Source organism: Thalia democratica, chromosome 1 (assembly GCF_965202585.1).
Source record: "Thalia democratica chromosome 1, ktThaDemo2.hap1.1, whole genome shotgun sequence".
NCBI classification, from domain to species: domain Eukaryota; kingdom Metazoa; phylum Chordata; class Thaliacea; order Salpida; family Salpidae; genus Thalia; species Thalia democratica.
The window spans coordinates 8004492-8020041 of NC_139165.1; the positions used below are offsets into that span (position 1 = coordinate 8004492).

The 15550-nt window shown below is 22.3% G+C and overlaps 1 protein-coding gene across 1 annotated transcript; it reads right to left on the reverse strand.

The window, feature by feature from the left end:
• Nucleotides 1-558: 558 nt before the first annotated feature.
• On the reverse strand, nt 559-1113 carry LOC145849101 (kelch-like protein 6). Its single transcript, XM_082954183.1, has one exon. It carries the CDS (start codon nt 1111-1113, stop codon nt 559-561), a length of 555 nt encoding a protein of 184 aa, XP_082810309.1.
• Nucleotides 1114-15550: the final 14437 nt, after the last annotated feature.

The following is a 15550-nucleotide window of genomic DNA, read 5'->3' on the forward strand; positions in this document are numbered from 1 at the left end:
TAAATAATCATGAGCATTGCAGTCATGAAATATCGGGCTACCGTCTTTTTACCTAGAGCTTTTCTATATCGTAATTAATTCTTCACTAAAAAAAATTATATTACTAATAACTATAGTACTTATCTTACATTACATTTAACAAACAATGAAGTATTATCTCTTTATAATTAATATTCTATGTATATCATTGTCAACTTAACAACTTTATTAGATCGCAAATTTTGACAAAATAAAATCAAAGGTGTTACACATATAAACAAAACAAATGGAAGTGTCAAAAAAATTGTGATAATTAGTTTAACAAAGAGTTTTAGAAATTTCTATTTATACATTTGAAAATTAAATTTAAATTTTGGGTACTTTTTGTAATGTGGAATCATAACGGAGCATCACGTATTCTTTGCACAAAGTATCACCTTTTATGACCCATTTGTTTCTAATTACGTCGTATACTACGGGTTTTTGTGTGTAGCTGTTCCCTGTATTAGTGAACACAACCAACTTGTCACCAATAGTTAGAGTTCTTGTGTAATGACCGTAATAACTTTTCATTCGTAATCAGGGTGCAGTCAAAGGAACAAATCTTCTAGAAATGTTGTCATATACCTCAGCACTACACTCTTGAGCTATTGTACCAATTAAAAACATTTTACTTCTCATACTAACTGCAGAAATTTTTTCTTTTGCTTCTATAATTCCAGATAAAATCTTCCATTTGTTATCATGATGATCAAATGACTCTACTGACTTTAGAGTTTTTCTAGAATAACCTCCAATAACAATGATTTTGCCTTCAAATATGGTGCAAGCCGACGATTGTCTTTCTATGTTCAATTTAGCTACTTTAACCCAGGTGTTAAGTGATTTGTTATATTTGTAACAATTGTTTTCAAAACTATAATCCTTTTCGGAACCACCAACTACATAAACACTTTTCATAAATGAACACACACTAAAGAATTTTATCTGTTTAGGGGGTTTAAATTTCTTCCAGCCTTTGGTCTTTGCAGAATAAATTTCAAATGAACAAGTATCGTCATGGTCACCACCAAATACATACAAATCTGAACCAACTACGGCTGTATTAATGAATACATCTCTTGGTTTCACCATTGGAGTAATCTCAGAAAATTTTGAAAATCAGGACCTTTAATTTCATTAACCTCATTTGTAACATCCCAATTTTTATCTTTTCCTCCGCAAACGGCAATATTGAATTCATCCTGACTGCAGTAACGATTTTCATACAAAACTGAAGATCTTACTTTGTAAAAAGGAGAGCTCTTTTCTCCTTTTAACATTAAGCGTTTAATTTTAAGCCTGTTTAATTAGTATATACTAAAAACAAACTTAATTAGTTTAATTCAAAATAAGACTCAATAGTTAAGTACTTTAGTTTTTTAAGTTGATTAATAAATAACTTATATTAAAATACAACTCAATAAGATTTTTACAGAAAATGTATTACATTGATAGTACAAGTCTTAAACTAATCAGCAATATTAATAAGACTTATCTAAAGCTTTAACATAACAACATTTTACTAATCAAAATATCTAATTAATAACTTAGTATTTTTTTAATTTAGAAAACTTTGTTGTAAGCTTATTAAGAATGATTTTAAACTTTAGCTTGTTATATTAATTGCCTTATATTTGTTTAGATGTGGTTTATAATATAATTTTTCAAACTAGTTAAAAATAAATTAATAAATAAATTGTTTTTAGTGACTTTAAAAAACAAAATGTCGGATCAAGATGCAATAAAAATATTGGTAAAAAATCAGTAAATAAAATCAAAAAATAATTTTGCTAATTCACTTAAGTATATGAAATATAGTGTTTTTTTTTTAACTGTAGGATATTAGAAATGACCTTATATGAAAAAATATAATTATCTAATATTACTACATAAATGTATCTTGGAAAGCAAATTATTATTTTTGTTTATTTTTTGAGTTTTTTATATAAGTTAGATTTTTTTTTCTATAAAAAAAATAAATAAGTTTTTATCTTCTAGTATTAAATTAAATTTGAAAATGTTCTAAAGTTTATAAAACAATAAAAAGTTTATACCTTTTTTAATTTATATTGTATAAGTTCGAAAAAAGCTAAACTTTTTATAATACTTTATTTCTTTATTTAGCTAGTACTTTACGGTCTTAAAATTATAGTCATAAATAAGTCTTTTTGTATATCATTGCTAAAATGTATTTAAACTTACATTTGAATTACAATATGCTATCATAAGTAAAAATTGTTCAAAGTTTCAATATTTTTGATTTTTTAGACTAAGGTTTAAAATTATTTTTAAGAGGACAAGTGTCTCCTCATAAAGACTAATATCATCTATTATCTTTTAAAACTTTATATATCAATGCTGACATTCTTTTAATAAGATTGTGTAAATTTTTTTCCATGAAAATAATTAGAATTATTTTTGTATTTTTAGTAAATAAATTAAAGTAAAACAATATAGTTCTTTTTTATTTATTTATAGTAAGTAACTTCATTTGATTTATAACTTTACTGATATTAATAACTAACTTGATATTTTTAATATATATGACGTTATTAATAGTAAATAATATTAATATTAACGATTAATAATTAATTTCACATAAAATGAATATATATTTACTTTTTGTAGTTTTTTCATTATGATTCAGTTTATTTAGTCTATTTTATTTCGTCAGTTGAAGAATCAGTTAAATATAAGTTATAAAAAAATAAATTGTATTTGTTCAGTTGACTTAAGATTGGTGTGTAAAGTGAAATAAAAAATTGCAAAACAAATTAAATCTGTATAACTTTGAATTGTTTGTAATACAAAATAAAAATAAAAATTGATATTCTTGTTTCATTTAGTTTAAAGTTTTTTAAGCTTGTTTAAATGGTATGTTAAATATAACTATAACATTTTGTACAAATATCACCCTGTGCATCCATCAATGTAAATGTAAAAAACTTCGTAAAGTTTACAAAATAAGTTCTTTTGAGTATTAAATCAATTTCACTTTATTATTTGTTATGTTTAGATACTAAAATTGCTAAAGATTTTAAAAAGAATAGTGATTTAAAAATAAATAACTTAGTTAATTACTTATTTTTCTCAGATTTTGAAAAAAGAAATTATATAGAATTGCTTATTATGTAGATAAAATTTTAGTGTTCATTTTTTTTTTTATCAAAAATAATTATTTTCACTTTTTAGATAATTTTAAATTGTCCTGTTATCTAAACTACAATATACTAAAAGTTTTTGTAGTTTCTTTAATATTGCTATCTTTCGTTTTAATTATTGTTACTTTTTAATTAGATTATAACAAAAACAAAGTATTTAAATGTTCTTGTTATATAACTTCAGTAAGTTAACTTAACATAAAGCTTTTAAAAAATTAGTATTACTTGTTATAAAACTAAATAATAAAACATTAAAAGTTTATAAAAATAGAAAAGCATTTTGAATATTGAATATTAATTATAATTGTAGAAAAAATTTATAAACGACAATCCAGTAAAATGTAAAAAAAAATCAATTTTATCTTTTGTGTGTCTCTCGGAAACTATATAAAAAACTATTTTTATTGTTCTCTGTGACGTAATTAGTACTTACCCACAACATTAAGCTTCATGCGATCGTAAATAAATAAAAGTTATTTTGTAGATTTTGAACGAAAAATCCTTCACTTTTACATGAGCTGCCTAAATGATATACATTTAAATTTTTAAGTTGTAATTTAACTTGTAGTAAAGTATTTGTTTGATTAGTTTTTATTTTTTATTACGTTTAATACTAGGACAGTTTAAATAAATGTATAAGTGACTAGTTTACATAAAATATATAAAAGTTTTTTAACAAAATAGACTATGAGAGATTGTTATAACCTCAAAGGTTTTATTTTTGCAAGTAGTTTGTTTAACCAAAATTCAGTAAAAATTTTAGAATCACATAGATATATAATAAATAACTACAGATGTTTACATTTAAATCTATTTAAAACAACTGAAATAAATTAACCTTGAATATAAAAAGAAAAAAAAAAAGCTATAAAAAAGAATTGATAGTTTTGTTAGTTAGAAAAAAATATACGAGTAAACCTGTTGCTGTTAGTTTATTTTTGGTTACTTAAAAACAATCTTAGTTTTAAGCGTTAAAATGCTTGAAGTTTTGTTTGCTTTTTTTTATTGACTTTTTTGATAAAATAACATTACTTAAAACATGTTAAAGCAATTAATTTTAAAACACATCTTTAAAATACTTTATACATAACTTTTTGTATAATAATTTTTACGGTTGACTAGCAGTGAGTTTAAAAATACTTTTAGTTAAGGCGATTAATTGTATTTTTTTAACTTACCAAAAATTTAAAAAACATAAACTAGAACTGAAAAAAAAAACTCAGAAATATTACTAAACATATATAAAAAATTATTTTTTTTTTAAATGATTAGCTATATGTAAATTCAATAATTTACAAGTAACGATTATTCTCGTTCAATTTCCTTTTAAAAGTTGGTCAGAGCAAAATTTTGAAACTTTTGTTGAAGTCTTCACTTTTAGTTTTAACAAGTAATAAAATGTTTAAACTTATCTCTTGTAGTTTTTCTTGTTTATCGCCTAATTTATTTAAACAGTAATCAATTTGTTTTTTTTTGTTAATAGATCATTATTATATACTTTTTATATACTTTCAAACTCTAAATTCACAAAAAACAGTTCTTGAAGAAATATAAGAATATTTTAAATAAAATTAAATATTACAGCTATGAAAATACTAAGAAATAATCAAAAATAAAAAATAAAATTATTCTTTTGTATACTATATTGGATTATATTAACTTCGGATAGCTAACTATCTAAGTTTCTTTGTAACAAAAATTGAGTTAAAGATAATAAGAAAGCAAAAACTTAAGTTTTAATTTAAAAAAAATATTATCTTTATTAATTTTAAGAAAATTATAAAGACTTTCTATTACTTTTTGGTTAAGGAAAGTAAATGGCTAAAAAATGTTTCTGCTAATTTTAACTAGTTTAATTTTTTAATAATTTTACTGAGAAGAATTGTTTTATTAAAATTTAGTATTTCAAAGTATCAGAGTAATTATAATTTTTTAGTTTAAACCAAAAGTGGTAGATTTTGTTTTTAGTTTAAGCACAAAACAGAACTATTAGAAATAATGAGTTATGTTTTTATTAAAAGTTTCAAAAATCAAATAAATCAAGATTTGTAGAAATATTTAGCCTTTGTATCAAAAAACAATGTTTAAGAAAACATAACACAGACAATAATATATTAAATTTTTGTTATTTAAAAGCCCCTACACAAAAGATATTCAATATTAGTTAACAAAAAAAATTCTAACTTAAGCTATTTAGCTTCAAGTAATCTTTTGTTTAATAAAAATGTCAAAAAGTATGCACTTATTGTCGTCATTTTTAATAAATAGCAACAAAAAACTGCACAAAACAATGTAAATTAAAATTAAGGTTAGGCATAGTCACACAAAAAATAATGCAAATTTTTTAAACTTGAAAGTTGTGGTTTAAATTAAAATTGTAAGGTTTAAGTTTGTTTATTATTATTAAAAAGGTTTAAAAAATTATTCATATGTGTTTATATAAGTAACCATTATTAATTTATGCTTTTTCAAAAGTACTACCTGTTCTAAAATCAAAAATTGAAAGCTAACTTGTATAGTTTAATATAAACACAAGCTAGATCCCTTTTTACATCAACCGTGCTCATTACAAAAAGTTTAAATAAAAACTAAAAACTAAATTAAAGTTCTAAAATTCTGTCAGATTAGTTTTCTAAAGAACTTTGGTTCAAAATGCTATTTGTATTTAAATAGTATGGAAATAAAAACTTAAAAACTATAACTTTTGTTGAAGTCATCAAAAGTTAACAGCAACATGAAACTATAAAAACGTATATTTAAAGAAAATTTCAAAAAAAGCAAGATTGAGTCATAGCTTTCTATGTCAAAATAAATAAAATTCAAAATAGCTGTTACATACTGTTTGAAAATAACAACTTATTGATAACTGTTATTAATACATTTATTAGTTTAATTTATATTGTAACAATACAATAAAATTACAAAAGTTTATTCAATTGTTTTTTTTTACTATAGTAATGTTAGAAAACTTTTAAAACTTTTTAAAAATGTTTTTTTAGGTTGTTTCAAACTGCAGAAATTTTGTAAGTATTTAAAAAGTGTTCATTTATGTTTATTTACGTTTATTAGCTTGTACAGAGCTTTTTTAATTTTTTTAAAGTATAGGTGGTGTTTAATTACGTTGATTAACTTTCTTCTTAATGTAGTGCTTTTTATGTATTTCGAAAAACTATATATTTATTTTTACCGTTGTTTACACTTTTTAGCCTGTTTGTTAATATAGTAGGTTTATAACTTTTAAAGACTTATAGGTTAATTTCAAGTGAAACATACAAAATATCTAAAGCCTTTTACACAAAGATAAACAAGAAGAAAACTTCTAAATTCAAGCAAAAGCAAAATCTAAACAAATATTTTAAAACTTAATTTTATTTGTTCCACATATAAGTTTTTTTAAAAGTAGTGAAATATAGAATTATTGTTTTACTTTTGTGACAAAAAAAAAAAAAAAAACTTCAAAGCCTTCAAAGTTAGCAACGTTTTTAGATAGATTCAATCTTTCTGCGGTACTTCTTTTCAACGGTATTTAAAAATCTTAAAAGCAAGCTATAAAACGTTATTTACTTTAATAAGCGTTTGTATCTTATAATTTTCTATGTGTTTAGTTAATATAAAAAAAGAAATAAACCCGAGATATAATATCAAGAACATGCTAAGTGTATTTATAAACTAATTTTATTGAAATTTAAAGTTTTTGTACAATTTTATATAAGTATTTAGCAATAAACTCAACAATTTTTTCAACTAGTAAAAAAAGTTAAAACTTGCAATGCTGTGTTTTATAACAAGTTTTAGAAACAAAAAAGTTGTTTTTTTATGAACAAACTTAGTTGGATCCAGACGTTTAAATAAGACATACATACGACTAAATCTCTTTTAAAATGTAATTAAGGAATTATTCAGGCAAATCTTTATGTTTATTCAGGTTTTATTCAAATTACTTAAATTAAAAAACAGTTACTTTACAATTTAAGCGATTAATTTTAAGCTCTGATAAAAAAATAACTAGGTTATTTTTACAACAAGATTATCGACTTTTAAATAAAATAAAAAATTTTCTTCCACTTTTTATAGTTTTGTTTGCAACTATGTAAATTAATTAAACTTCAAAGTATTTTAACTCTATATCTATTTTTCCGTGTAAAAAATACATACATTTCTATTTTTAAATAAGTAGATTACAAACATAAACTGTACAAAGAAGCATAGCTAATTCTAAGTCACATTACTGTGACACATTAGTATATTTAAATTAAAAAGATGTAATTTATACCTTTTTATCGTAAGTATTTCACAAAATACGATTAAAATAGCTATAACAATACCTAAGCTAATTGATAATTGGTTCTTAAATTTTTGTACAAAATAGTTTAATTAAAGTTAATTGCTGTTTTTTTTGTGATGTGTAAACTTTAGTATGAATATTTATTTAAATTTCTGACCTGCATTAAATATATTATTAAATTTAAGCTAGCAGAGTAAAACTTGAAATTGATATAAACATTAGAATTTATAAAAAAGAGTTTTCATAAGTCTACTTTTCAGTTTAAGGCTTTAAAACGCTTTTACAATAAAACAGAACTATATTTTATGCATTTATACTAATAATGTTAGAGTTTAAACTTATTAGAAATTAATTCTTTTTAATTTCTTAAAATTTTATAGAGATTCTATTTAAACTTATAAATGAACTTCCGATTATTAGTTGTTTTAGTAATACAAGACTGTGACTAAATTACTTTATAAAACTATATGGGTGTTGATTTTATAATTGAAAAAAGTTAATTACAAGAATTTGCTAACTTATCGAGATAAAGTTTTTCTAAGCTGGAAAGTTTTACAAAACACTTTTATAGTATTATATGTATTAAGTAAGCTAAACAAAGCCTGATTAAAAAAGAAACATATTTTCCTAAGATAGATGTAATGCGCAATAACTACACCACGTTGAAATTTTATTTTAGTTAAATGTTTAACTTTTCGAAACAATACTGTCTTTCAAATTTAAATTTAAAAAAGCTTTTCAATATATACTATATGCAAGCTTAATAATTTTTTCATTTAAATTGTATACAAGTAGTTAAGTAGCTTAGAAAATATGTTTAAAGTATTGTTGCATTTGTAAAATTTAAATTGTAAACAAGTTTATTTAATTCAAACTGCACTGACTCACAGTGCAACGACTACACTGCACTACTGATGCTTTTTGTCGGTAACTTTAAATTTGAACTAATTGCTGATATGTAAGTGAAATCTTATTTTTATCAATTTCTGAAGTGATCTCCGTAGACTATTTGGATCACATAAAAAATGACACCTTTGAACAGGTTTAATTGATTTTATTAAAAAACGTGCAATATATAATAAGTAGTTATTTTTAGGATACAAATATTATCAACAATTAATTTGATGTTAATTAGTATTTCACGTTTAATGCAAAATAACAACGAAAACAAAAATATTCACAGTGTGAAGTTTGTATGTAATAGTTTCACCTTGTTAAATAATTAGTTTTAGTTCCGATTTTATTAAATAAAAAAATTTTTAGATTTAAAAAAATTAAATGATATAAAGATATAGTTATATTCAATAGTATAACAAATAATGATTAACTTTCAATATAATTATACTTAAGAAACTATAAAAAAAGCTTTAATCAATCAAATATTGTCTAACTTATTTAATATTTACAATATTGTAACGACATTTTATAATGGTTTCCGGTTTAAAATGTACTTTATATCAATAAATTAGTAATACACGGTTTCTAACATTTTACGATTAAAAAAGCAATAAGCTTTTAGTTTTGTTTTGGTGAGTTTTTCACATTCTTGTGACTTAAAAATAATTATAATACCATATAAGATTAACTCAAATTTGTTTATGAGTTTAAATCGAAAATTTATAAAACTTTAAAAAAGGAAAATACTATATACGTCATAAGTAACTTCAAAATGCAAAATGTTCAAAAGGTACTAAATTAAACACTGAAAAATGTTTTGTGTAAGCGTATAATATAGCTCTGCTTTATAAAAAGCTTGAAAGTGAAAAATAAACTTATGACAGAATTTTATTATAAAACCTAAGTTATATACCGATTTAAAAGTTCTACTCTGCTAGTTTTAATGCCCTTTTCAGTGAATAAAAGACTTGATACATGTCAGTAATTTGAATGAATGATTCTAATAAATATACAATAAATAAGAGTAAAAAAAAACAAACATCAAATAGTTTTAAATAAGACATTTTCTAGAACAAGTTTAAAAAATCAACTATAACTTAGTAAGAATTATAATTTATATTTTAATTATGTTTTGTCAATCTTTTCGACTTTAATTAGACGAGGTAATAAACAACTTACGTTTTTACTTTAATATATTGATTTGTAAAAGTACTGTTAAAGTACTGACTTTTAAACACTTCTTAGTTATTTTCATATAGTTGATATTGGTAAATTACTTAATTAAAAATAATACTTTATGTATTTTTTACACGAAAAAAAAATGCATGCAACATAAACTACCCACGGCATAACAAAAAAATTTTGTTAAAGCCGATAATATTGTTATAAAATTAATCTTCTTACTTTTTTCAAATCTCAAGCTAAAAGTAAAATACTTAAATTAAAATTTAGTTTTTATTCAAGCTAAGTAAGTTAAATACCACTTGAACTAAACTTATTAGTTTGCCTAAAATTTATAATTTATATTTTGTAATTTTAGGCCCTAAATGATTACTAAAGTACATAATATAAGAGAATTTTTTTAAACATATCTTATGTAACATCTGGTTACAACTGAACTTAATCATAATATAACAACTTCTCTTAGATTCTAAACTTTAGTATACAAAAATCAAACAAAAATAGTTACAATGAGCAGTTTTGAGTTGTTTTATTATTTGAAAAATTTGTCATGTTTTTTCCTAACTACTGATATAAAAATGTGCAACTCTGTTCAGTTTCGAAAATATGTTTCTCAATTACACTACTTAAATTAATAGTTATGTTTCTGAAGTTTTAACTAAAACAATTTAAAGTTTAAAGATACAAATGCTTACTGAAAATAATTTAAGGTTCGTTGAAAACAGTTTTACGCTTGCCTAATTTTTTTTATTACCTTTGAAAAGAAGTGAAGCAGAGGAAAGGAAAACTTTATGAGAAAATAGTTTAGCTTTGAAATTTTGAAGTTTATATTTTCTTTTATTATCACAAAAGTAAACCAACACTTCTTTATTTTATTACTTTTTTGTTAAACTTATATATTTGTTAAACTTATATATACCTGGTCTCCAAATATCCCGTTACAAAGGTGTTATTTTGGTAATTGGGATTAGTAAAGTAGATTAGTACAACAATCAAAATAACACTTATATTTATTTACATAAACTAAACAACACAAAGATACAATTACAGCACACTAACTAAAACTACAGTTGAACACACACGAAAACATTAGTTCTTAAATCTAACGTGTTTAAATTGCATCTTTACTTAAAGCACACCAATAACCGCCGAATGCTCTGCCGAAACTGCTTATATATGCATTAAAAAACACATTAGTTCTCTCAAATAAATAATTTTATTGTTTGAAAGCTTATCAAAATGCATTATTTTTACAAAATATTCCCACGCCCTAAAATCATAAAACATTTATTACTTATGATTCCCGTTTTCAATTATTTTTAAGAGTGCTCACACCATCGGTACAACACAAGTCATTTAAAATATATCACAAGCATTTAAGAATATTGATAAAATTAATTTCTCAAGTTATGATTTCTTATATTTTGTTTGAATATCCAATTAAAAAAGTAGTTTTTTTTTTATTAATGCCAAAGCTGGCTTAAACTTGTAAAGATTTAACAGGTTTCAACTTCCACTGTTATAATTTAATTACTTTGATTTATTCAAAGTTTGTCATACAGTTTAGATATAAAAGCTTATTTACGATAGCAGATAATTAGATTTTAGCTAACTAACTAGTATAAATAAAAACCTCATGCATTTGCAAACCATTATGCTTAAAACCTACATACGTCATAAATAGCTCAAAGACACTATTAGAGTAGACAAAAAATGTCTACCCATTGCTATATGTTACTATAAGAAAAATAAGAAAATTAAATTTTTCGTAAAAAATATCTTGTCAAAATCTAAACTAAACCTAGATACTATATTGATTCTTTTATAGTTTTTAGAACAAGTAAGTAAACTTAACAGCTTAAAATATAAGTGTGTGTTTTACCAAAACTAATTCGAAATCATTTTTATTTGAATCAAACACAACAGTTCATTCATACTCGAAAAGAGACTTAGATATAAGTATGTCCTAATTAATCCTCTAACAATAAATCAAATTAGGTGTTGTGAGCACAATTTTTTTTTGATTGCTGTGTAAAACAACAAAAATAAGAATCATCACATTGCACAGTTTCTATTAAATAGTTTTGCTTTGTTCAAAAGCTAGTTTTAGTGCCCTTTTTATTGAATTAAAATTTACACAAGTATAAATTATTTAAGCATTATTATATCTAATATGAAAGAAAATAATAAACATTTTTGAATATAGCCCTTACTAGAAAAATTTTTAAGCAGTTATATCATTCAAACATTGTTTATCTTAGTTATTATTCAAAATGTTATTTTAATATTTTGTAATAAATTTAAATTTAGTTTGCAATTATTTACAAAGTCTGGTAATTAAATACTTGCAACTAAAAAACATAACTTATAATATTAAAAACTTAAAACGTTTATTTAGTCACATAATTTTGACTTAAATCTCACAGCTTTATATACAAATTAATGTATGTAAACTTACTGGTTTACATAGAAAGTTATACATAAAATTTTAAAATTTTAACAATCGCATAATATTATTTTTTATTTTAACCCTGTATTGTCATAATTATCTCATATTGTAATATTTTAAAAACTATAAGTAAAAGTTTTAGTTATAACAAAGACAATGTACTTTTTAGTACTTTTTCTCTTTCATATAAAACTCTAGTTTTTGTTTATAAATTAAAAGTATGTTCCAAATAAAGTGATAAAAAAAAACATACTTTATGATCCGAATAAACAAACTTATGACACATTTCTAGTTGCAAATGATATCACTTCAAACAACTTATTACGTAACATGATAACGTCGTATTTTCCAGGCAACTTTTAAAAAAGTAAAAAATGTCTGAGATAATCTTAAAATAGCTTTAGTTTTTTTTACTTATTTTAGTTATATAGGTTGCTGATTTTATACTTAATTTATTTTAGTTTGATCATTTTGAATTTAAGCTTTCAACTTTGTGTAATCGTAAATCAATTGTTTAAGCTTACTTTTGTTTTTTGGTTTTTAAACAACTTTGCCAAGCATTTGAAAAATAGCAAATAATTCTTTTTCTGGTAATAATACTTGTGTATATAACACGAATTTCTACAAGAGTTAAAAACGTAAAAAACATTGTTTAAATTGTAGTGACGTCATGTGCAAAAAAATCGTATAAATTTTCATATTATTTTGTACAAATCTTAGCTAAGATTCTGACTAATTATTAGACTAAATTTGAAATTATTTTAGATCATTGATATTCCAACAATGACGGTACAACTGATTAAAACAAAAAAATAGTTATATTTTCAGATATTTTCTTAATTTAAAAATCAAAAGATAAATTTATGTACTAAAACAGTATGTATATATATTATTTTATTGAATATAAGGCACACAACGACTCCATTTCTAAATAATATTCTAAATTTTTATATATACACCATTTCATCGCATTTTAATTAAATTTGAATTTACTTATAAATTCTAGTTAATTATGTTATGTTCTTTTTATTTTACTCTAGTTTTATTTACAATAGATTAGTTACTTTTATTTTAAAATAAATATACAAGAAAAAAATTTATAGTGCCTGACTGATTTTTTAAATATAAAGAATAAATCATCTAATTTGCAATGCAAGGTAAATTATTTTATTTTTTTCAAAGTTTATGTATTAGAACAGGGGTCGGTAGGAAAAAGGCCTTTTAAAATATCTTAAAGTTATATTTTGTTTTAAATATGTATAGTTTTTACTTTTTGATTGAAAAAAAAAATTAAGTTTAATCACAATAAACTAAAAATTTTATAGTTTTGACTGTACTCCAGTGCAATTTTTATGAAATTTTCGTTGTAACACTTTTGAACCAAGCAGAACTAGATCAAGATTAACCTTATAAAATATTAAATAAAACAGTCATGTATGAATAAACTATTTGGTCAATGATCCCATACATTTTGCAACAATAGTAATTAAAATATTAATTTATTTTTCTACGTCTAAAAGTGTTAACGAGCTATTTTTGGTTAAAAATGTACAACTTACACTTTGAAAATTTTTTGATGCTTGTTTAGTCGCGTCTTCGTGACTTAAAAAAATTATATAGGTAAACAAAAATTGGATAAATTTATTAGTTTAAAAAGTAATTTTTTGTAATTATCAATGAGAGTAAACTAAATACGTCATGAATAGCATAAGAGTTTAAAATATTGAACTCTTATTAAGTTGATATAGGCAGATAAATTATGGGATAAATTCAAAAGTCTAAATATTAAGTTTTTGTAATTATCAATGATAGTAAATTACATACGTCATAAATAGCATAAGAGTTCAATATATTGAAAAAATAAGAATTAAGAACAAAATTTTGCAAAATTTTAAGATAAAGTGTGTGATAAATGTTCTTTTTTTTATATCAAGCTATCCAAAGCCGATATACTCATTTATTAAAGTATTCTTCAAGCCTTATTTCATTAAAGTTTGCTTTAGTATAAAACTTTTAATGTTTATAAACTGCATTAAGCTGTCATAGTGGTTCTAATAACTATTGTGGTAAATTAACAATGTTCATCCATTAAGTTAATTATTGAACAGTATTTATTTATCATATTATGTAACGATGTTTATAAAACTTTGCTTTAGAGGTATATTGTTGAAAATATTTTAACATTTTAACAAAATTTTATGCCTTATTAATTTTTCACAATTCTACTACATTTTCATCATAAATTACAAGGTTTAAAAAGTTAGTGTTTAGTTCACAGCTTTGTGACTTTTAAAGTGTTTACTTTTAATCAATCTTAATTTTCATTCAGTTCAAAAGTTTACAAACAAAAGTTTGTAAAATATAATAGTTAAACTAAACTACATTACGTCACAAATACACTCAGAACACAATGTTAAAAAAATCAACAAGATTGTAAAAAAGTTCTATAAAAATGTATGAAATAGTATTGCGCTTTGTTCTGTTTAGCTTGTCGAATTGAAGTTATACTGCTTACACCATACCGAAATTCAGCGCGCTAAACTAAACAGCTTTGATTAAACAAAAGTAAAACTAACCTCTATAACTATTTTACTTTTAACTTAGAATATTTGATATACATTAATATCTCAATTACTTTAGATCAAATACATAAGATTTTCTTATTTATTTAGTCGTGCATCTAAATTTTTCTATAAAATAAAAGATCAGATCCTAACAAATAAAAATAAAGACTAAATGAATTTGTTTATATCTATTTTCTTATAACTCAATTTCTAATAACTATATTTTTTTCTTGAATTTTTCTTTTTATTTTTTGAAATTATACTAACTTTTTAAGTTTATCAATGTATTATAAAAAAACTGGTTATAAAATAAAAATTTAATAAAACTAGCCAGCAAAATCTCATTTAAATCTAGAAAACATCTGTTATGACATTATTAACAAACCCAAAAATGTCCCTAGTTTTTCATAGATAAAACAAAACTATACTGAGTCAGTCTGAGTTCAAAAATAAAACTCTAAATATCCTTGAGTTATAGCTAACCTAATCATTTATAAAATCTTAAAAACCAGTTTTGAATAAAAAAATAAAGTTCTAAAGTATTCTAAAGTATAAACACTATAATTTGTTTAAATTATTCTTGAAAAAATGTTTATATTATTGGGGTATTCAATTTGTCTTCTTGTTGCAAGCTATTTGTCTTATTTTGTTATTTTTTCTGATTTAATAGATTCTAATTTTCTTGATAAAACTTCAGGAAATGGTATTATCATCACTGTTTCAAAAGTTTTTTATTTTTGTATATTTGTCAACCACAGGGATTTAATCTTAAAGCATTCAACTCAGATAGTCAATTTGATTTAAAACAAAAGTTAATTTTTTTCGTTAGTTTACTTTGAGGTTTATCTACTTTAAAATTATTCTTGTTATATATCTCCTATCTGTATTTGCTCTTTTGTAACACGAAAAATGTAAATTTCTTTTGACTTACCATAAACATTTCAGTAGTACAATATCCTCTCTCACACTTACTTTTTTTATTCTCTCACAT

Excerpts from the sequence above, each read along its gene's own strand:
- LOC145849101 (XM_082954183.1), bottom strand. The coding sequence starts at position 1,113 with ATGGTGAAACCAAGAGATGTATTCATTAATACAGCCGTAGTTGGTTCA.